Raw genomic sequence first — 7,424 nt, 5'->3', positions numbered from 1 at the left:
ATTCATACATGATATTGCTGTCGAATGCTACTCGATCGATGCCTAAACCAGCTAACCAGCTATTACTAGACTCTATTTTCTCTTTTTTTATTTTTATTTTTATTTTTATTTTTCCCTTCTTCTTTTCTGGTTTGGAATAAATGTTCATGTCATCAAATGGGTTGCTTTTTAAAACTATAATAATACTAGCTAGATAGAAATATAAATAAAAATTAAATGTTAAAAGAAAATAAAAAAAAGCAATCCTGTTCGTTCATTCCAATCCAATTTTTTTTTTTTTTTTTTTTTTTTTTTTTGCTCATTGCTATTGCTGCTATTATTGATGGCTGAATGACTGGATGGCTGGATGACTGGATGACTGGATGACTGGATGACTGGATGGGTTAATGCTGGTCATTATTATGGTCGATCTTTTTTTTTTTTTTTTTATTTTTTTTTCTGTCCTTTTTCTGTCCTTTTTCCTTGCGTAATTTTCTTTACAAGAGTCCCGAGTTGCGAAGATTCAAGTGTTGAACGATCGAGTTCACTGCCACAACAATGGCTTTCATTTGGTTCGTATCCTAATAAGCATAAAGTATAAATTTGTTAATATTAACATATATATAATACATATAAAAAAGAGTTTGTGGTTTTTTTTTTTTTTTTTTTTTTTTTGTTGGCGGATCAAATTATGTTTTATCGATCCGGGTTAGGAACAGGGGCGAATGGATTGAATAATATGATGACTATGGTAAATGATAAATATACACATACATACATACATACATACATACATATACCCACTTCAATTCACAAAAAAAAAAAAAAAAAAGTAGGTCTCATCAAAACCAACCCAGCCAGTCAGTCCCCACTCATAAATACATCGTACAATATCCACGGCGAATAGGAGAAATTAAGGGTGGAAGTGAGATGAGATGAGATGGTAGGACAAGCTTCGTGTAAAAAATCGTTGGTTGTGTCACCCACATGGCAAAAAAAAAAAAAATAATAATAATAAATAAAATAAAATAAAATAAAAAGAACAATTATTTTTACACTAAGCAACAATATATATATAACACAATACACAAATATATATATATACAAGCAAAACTAAACCTTGAACCCATTTTTACATGTACATGTACCTTTTTTTTTTTTTCTTTTTTAAAACATAATAATAATTAAAAAAAAAAAAAAAAAAAAAAAAAAGAGAGAAAAAGAAAAGAGAAAAGAGAAAAGAGGGGAAAAAAACTTACCGTGGCATGTGTGAAATGGGTATAGACCTGTTTGGCTGTATCTTTACATTGTTGCAAGAACCGTTGTTGGAAGAACAGGGTCGTATGGGCATAATCATTGGGTCCTCTGTATTCTGGGAAATGATCACTGACCAAGGAACCGGCCTCCAACTTTTGTTGAAAGATATCGATCTTGTTCAGGAACAACAGGAAGGACGTGGTCTCGAACAACTTGTGGTTTGCAATCGAGTTGAAGAGCGCCATACATTCCTCTAATCGGTTCAATCGCTCATTATCCTCACACGGTTGATCGTATGCTGATAAGGCTACCATGAAAATAATCGCGTTGACGTCATCAAAATATGGCCTAAAATGTCAAGGAAAAAAAAAAAAAAAAAAAAAAGTCAACACAATTACAAAGTTAGTTTCCATAAAAAGAAAGAAGACGAGCAGAGGAAAGGAGGAAGTGGAGTGGAGAAGAAGGGACAAAGGGGGAAAGAGAGGGTGGGGAGGGGAGGAGTAGGAAACTTTATGAGAGCCCGATTTCAATATCCACACACAAAGAAATTGACATTTTAGAGCGTTGCTCCACACAGCGTTTTCTCCCTGATCATCATCAATTTTCAGAGTTATAGTTGTTATATGTAATTATATATTATTATTATTATTGTTGTTGTTGTTGTTGTTGTTGTTGTTGTTGTTGTTGTCGTTGTCGTCGTTCTAGTTGTTAGCGTTATTTTTCTTCTTCTTCTTCCTCTTCCTTAGCTCGTGAGTATATACATTTGTATATATAATGTATATATATTATCCCGTCAAAATATACCGATGATATAATTGTCCTGTTTGACCTGTATTATAAATATATATAAATATAATACTATTTTTTCCCTCCCATCATGCACTTATAAATCGCCACGTTGTCCGCAGAAGTACACACATGCATGCAGCTCGCTACCCGAAATCTTTTTCTTTGTTTCCAGTTACCGCAATTGATATTGAACACATTCCTTTTTGTTGTTGTTGTTGTTGTTCCATGAGATCATCAGGAGAAAAGAAAAACAAAAAACAAAAAATAAAAAAAAAAATATTGCAGTGTTTACTTACGCCCAATATTTTCGTAGTGACTTTTGGCCACCGACATCAAAGATCCTGTTATCGCAATTATCCCAAAAAATAAAAAAAAAACAAATAAACAGTTATATATATATGTTAGAAAGATCATCATCATCATGTAAAAAAGATTTTTTTTTTTTTTTTCGGTTTGAATTCATGAAAAAGTCCCGTTTGCATCGATTGCATCTGTTAAACATGCATGTTACTCACCTGTATATTACTCCATCAATATTGAAGAGATGTTCAGACACTGCCAACGTCCTAACCCGAGCCTGAAGAATATCATCATCTGTTGGGACATAATTTACATCTGCGATTCGGTCTACAGAATCCAGAAAACTATAAAAAGTTTTTTTTAACAATTAGTGTATGAGTTGTAAAAATAATAAAAAAAAAAATAGTAAGTAAAACAGTTATTCTCCGCTTCCCGCAGAGGGGGTTTTTTTTTTAAAAAATAATAATAATAATAATAATAATAATAATAATAATAACCGCTCTCTTTCGTCATTTTCTTACTATTTGGCAGAATCCTGAAGGTTAAGGTTGGATGCGTGCCTGTAGGTTTTTTGGATACCAGCGTCCGCCCAGAGGGCCTTGATGGCAGGGACCATTTCCAAAAACATGTCTGTCTCCGCCTTTGCATCTGTGATTTTACGTGGGATGGCCGGGTTGGTGAAACCGATGGAAGTAATCGAATATCGTTTCAACGTTGTTTCCAATCGCATCACAGTCTCCAGATGAGCAATGTTCTCTGCATGCTCCAGTGGGATGTTGGCTCGTTGAAGTCCATATGACAATGCCTGGATCGCCTTCATGGTGTTCAAATGAACAACTCTCCTGTATGTCTGACGCTCCGCATCCAATCCTTTACGACCATAGAGTAGCTTCAATTGCTTCAAGACTGTTGTCTTTCCTGTTTCTGATGGGCCTATATATCATATCATATTATATATTTTATTAGAAAGAAGAAGGGGAAAAAAAAAAAAAAGAATGGATATGATAGAGTTCAATTACTTTAGAGTTAGTATCTTTAAAATAAAATAGCAGTGAAAGTAAAAGTAAAAGTAAAAGTAGAAAATAAATAAAATAAAATAAAATAAAATAAAATAAAAAAGAGATCGGCAGCTTAACTCGCTACTTTAATCTTCTTTTCTTTTCTGCTGCTACTTCCAAGGTTTGTTTGATTGCGAAATAAAATAAAAATAAAAAAAACAAAGACGATCCTCATTCATCACTCGCCACTTTTCTTCTTTTTTCAGGACACATTATTATTGCAAAACCAGAGTTTAGGTTGGTTGCTAAATTGAATCATACATGCATATTACATGTACAGTAGCATCCAACTGTAACTGTAACTGCTCTACTCCTTCTCTTTCTCTCTTCTCCTTCCGCCTCTCCCACTTATCTATCGCAATCTCTTTTTAAACTTCATATTGTATATAGATATATATATTGATATTCGCATATCGCATATATAACAGTATCATAGCCTGCCTCTTCTTTCTCCTCCTCTCCCGATTGATTTGCAAAATAATATAAAAAAAAAATGAAATAACCTTGATGATGATGATGATGATGACGAGTTCTGCTCCATGACGCCTTTTTTTTTTTTTTTTTTTTTTTTTTTTTCCTTTCTTTCTTTCTTCCTCCCTTCAAAATGGCCATATGGAAAGGGGAAAATAATACCGCGTGGTTGCTCTGTAACACAACAACTTTTTTTTTTTTTTTTTTTTTTTTTACTTGACATGTAAAAAGGTTTAAACAATAATAAAATAACAACAATAATTGAATGAATAAAAAAATAATAATAATAATAAAAAAAGTAAACGAGGCGTCTGCAACAGAGTAAGAGATACAAAACACACACACAAAAACAAATACAACAAAAAAAAAAAACCATGCCATGCAACATGACAGAGTGTATATTCGGAATGAAGGGGGGGAAGTTTGGAAGGGGGTTCGTAAAGGGTTTAGTAGAAGGAGGGGGCAATTGATAAAGATTCACATCAACAACAACAACAACAACAACAACAACAACAACAATAGTAATAATAACGATAGTATATATCATAACGATGCGTGGTAAAGTAAGGGTTTGGAAGGACGGTTCATTCGATTGTAGCACCACTATCCCACCTAATTGAAGTTGCCACTTTACAAATCCTTTCCTTTACAGTTTTTTTTTTTTTTTTTAAAAAAAAAAACAGATAATGAACAGTAAAGCACTGTACGTTTTTTGATCTGTAAAAGATGAAAGACAACCGTAGATCATAATTGATCTCTATGCATCTACACGATCCACTTTCTTGTTTTGGAACACGTATTCCTTCCCCCTTTTCTCCTTGATAATTCTCTCCTTCTCTCTCTCTCTCCCAATTTTTCCCTTTCCCTTTCCTTCTTCCTCCCCCCCTTTCCCTTCCCCCCTTCTCCCTTTCCTTTACTGACAAACACATGCTTGTGATAACCACGTTTATTTTTTACTTTTCTTTTTTTTTTCACGGTTTTCGTCTCTTTAGTATGTGTGCTTTGCGCACATGTGGACAAAAGAAAGACGAGGGAATAAATGCAATGTACCACGTTGGGCAAGAGAAGGGGTGGGAAGAAGGATCAGAAGAGGGTTATAAAAAAAAAATTATAAAAAAAATAAAATAAAAAGGTATTTGTGTATTTGTTGTTTGCGTGTTGTGAAAGTTGTAATCAACTCTCTTTTATCCGTTTGTTTTTTTATACAAAACAAACAAATAATGATCTTGCACAAGAGCCAGTCAAGCAAGCCCAGCAAGCCCAGCCCAGCCCAAGTCCAGACCAAAGGTCAACACAAGAGGGTAGAGACAAACAAAAACACGCATCGCATCGATACACAAAATCACACAATGCGCTCCCTCCCTCTTATACTTCTCCACATGCTCTCGGGGGGGGGGGGGGGGGGTTCTTTTTTGGTGAAATGGGAATTAAAGAGAGAGAGAGAGAGAGAAAGAAAGAAAGAGAGCATACAACAACATCGCCTTCACTATCATCATCATCATCATCATCATCATCATCATCATCATCATCATCGTTATCAACAATAACAACAATAACAACAACAACAAATAAATAATTAAATGTCCCTTTTTTTTTTTTTTTTTTTTTTTTTTTTTTTTCCCTCTTTTGTTCACGGGTCATTCTTTGGATGTAGATGATCGAAGAAAGAAAGAAAGAAAGAAAGAAAGAAAGAAAAAAAAAAAAACAATTGCTTTTGTATATTACACACTTACCAAGAATCAGCAATTTTGCGCCTCGTTCTTTCTGCAGACGCTCTTTGTCCGCTCGAATGGCACGGTCAATGGCATCGCTCAGAGCTTTTGCTTTCTTTTCCTCTGCACGATTCTTTGATGCTGGGACAGGAGGAGAGGTGGAGGAGCCCTGGGGCTGTGCTGTACTGATAGAATGAGCTCCCCCTACGCCTGCTCCTGAATTACCTATTCCTCCAGCAGTAGAGGAGATGATCCCTGAGGGTGATGATGTATTGAGGTTGAGACTATTAAATGTATTGCTTAGAGAGTTGAGAGACTTTGATTTAGATCCTGTTCCTGATATGGGATCCATTATTATAAAATAAAATAAAATAAAATAGAATATAATAAAATAAAATAAAATAAAAAAAGATGTATGTATATGTGTATACGAATATATAAATGCAAAGATCTTTTCTTTTTTTTTTTTTAAGAGTAAAAGAGTGAAGGATTGAGTAAAGTTGAAGATGAAAAGGGTAGATAAAGAATAAAGTGGGATCAGGTATGTATGCGAATGGTAATTAATGGATGTTGTTTTGTGTTTCGGTTGGCGTTGTCTGTTTGAGCTGTTTGAGCTGTTTGAGTGAATAAATAAATAATAAAAGAGAGAATAGGGTCTAAATAAGATAGAGAGAGAGAGAGAGAGAGAGAGAGCAAATATTAGTCAGAATGAAGAAGGGAGGAAAAGACGAGAAAAGAAAGAAAGAAAGAAAGAAAGAAAGAAAGGAAAGAGTGGAAGGAAGGAAGGAAGGAAGAAAGAAAAGAGAGTGAATCAGCTTTGACTGTGCACAAACAGAAAAGGACGAGAGATGGAGAGATAGAGAAAGAAAGAGAGGAAGGAAGGAAGAGAAGAACGTGTGGAGAAAAAGAAAAAGAGAAAATACACAAGACTAATGTCTGCATTTGTCAGGACCATATATCGGTGTATTCAATTAGCCCATTCAATCCTCCTTTTCCACAAGGACATTTTCTTTTTTCTTAATGCCTCCCCCCCTGCACCTCCTACTCTCCTAAATGGGCATGCAACACAGAGACAGAGAACAAGACAAGACACGTTCGACGAGACAATTAAAAATGAGTGGTAACTCAATAATGCAATTCAAACACGGTTAGATTTACCAATGGCCAATGGAATACTGAATTAAAATAAAATACGGCATATATACATACACCTTTTTGTCCTCATCCTATACTCTCTCTCTCTCTCTCTCTTTTCTTTTTATCTTTCCTCTCCGAGTTTCTACTTTTTATATATTGCGTTCTTTGTATGTATATATATATATATATGTGTGTGTCATTAATCCTTTGTTTATTTTATCCGCACATCATTCCAACAGGTTTATTCAATGCCCAATGCTAAGGTCAATGTCAATGCAATGCAATTCAAACGTTGATGCTAATGCCCGTTGATACTCTTGACTGTTATTAACGCCAACGCCAATACCAGTACCGGTACCAATATCAGTACCAATACCCAGTACCACCACCAGTACCAATTCTAATACCAATGCTGATGCCAATCTCAATGCTAATTAATGTCAATGTCCCTCCCCCCCTCTACCTCCCATCCAATTGTTACTTTCTGCCCCCTCCTTCCCTTCCCTTCCCTTCTTCTTTCGCATCTTTTTTCCATGCTCCGTTCACACACATATATTATACACTCATGCATATATACACATAATCCAGGTACACTAGACTGGATGTACTACATGCTTAGTCTCTCCGGTGATCCGTAAAAAGTACATGAATTTTTTTCTTTCTTTCTTTCTTTCTTTCATTTTTTCAATACTCGACGTAGTGGAGATGGAGAGGAATGTGT

The 7,424-nt window shown here is 34.9% G+C and overlaps 1 protein-coding gene across 1 annotated transcript; it reads right to left on the bottom strand.

The window, feature by feature from the left end:
• Positions 1-111: 111 nt before the first annotated feature.
• BCR41DRAFT_130605 (guanine nucleotide-binding protein alpha-1 subunit) lies at positions 112-3,933 on the bottom strand. The gene is made up of 6 exons (XM_022019483.1): positions 3,462-3,933; positions 2,847-3,258; positions 2,541-2,669; positions 2,322-2,366; positions 1,239-1,584; positions 112-560 (listed from the first exon to the last, which is right to left on the bottom strand). The coding sequence occupies exons 1-6, from the start codon at positions 3,556-3,558 to the stop codon at positions 477-479; spliced, it is 1,113 nt and encodes a 370-aa protein (XP_021879215.1). The 5' UTR covers positions 3,559-3,933; the 3' UTR covers positions 112-476.
• Positions 3,934-7,424: the final 3,491 nt, after the last annotated feature.

Source organism: Lobosporangium transversale (assembly GCF_002105155.1).
Source record: "Lobosporangium transversale strain NRRL 3116 chromosome Unknown BCR41scaffold_31, whole genome shotgun sequence".
Lineage (NCBI taxonomy): Eukaryota > Fungi > Mortierellomycota > Mortierellomycetes > Mortierellales > Mortierellaceae > Lobosporangium > Lobosporangium transversale.
This window is presented reverse-complemented; position numbering and strand designations above follow the sequence as displayed.

What these genes read in the sequence shown, in the direction of transcription:
- BCR41DRAFT_130605 (XM_022019483.1), bottom strand. Translation starts at nt 3,558, where the DNA reads ATGAGGATCGTCTTTGTTTTTTTTATTTTTATTTTATTTCGCAATCAA. An exon ending in CTTCAGGATTCTGCCAAATA is followed by an intron (nt 2,670 to 2,846) that starts GTAAGAAAATGA and finishes AACTTTTTATAG; the next exon opens with TTTTCTGGATTCTGTAGACC. An exon ending in TCACTACGAAAATATTGGGC is followed by an intron (nt 1,585 to 2,321) that starts GTAAGTAAACAC and finishes TTGACATTTTAG; the next exon opens with GCCATATTTTGATGACGTCA.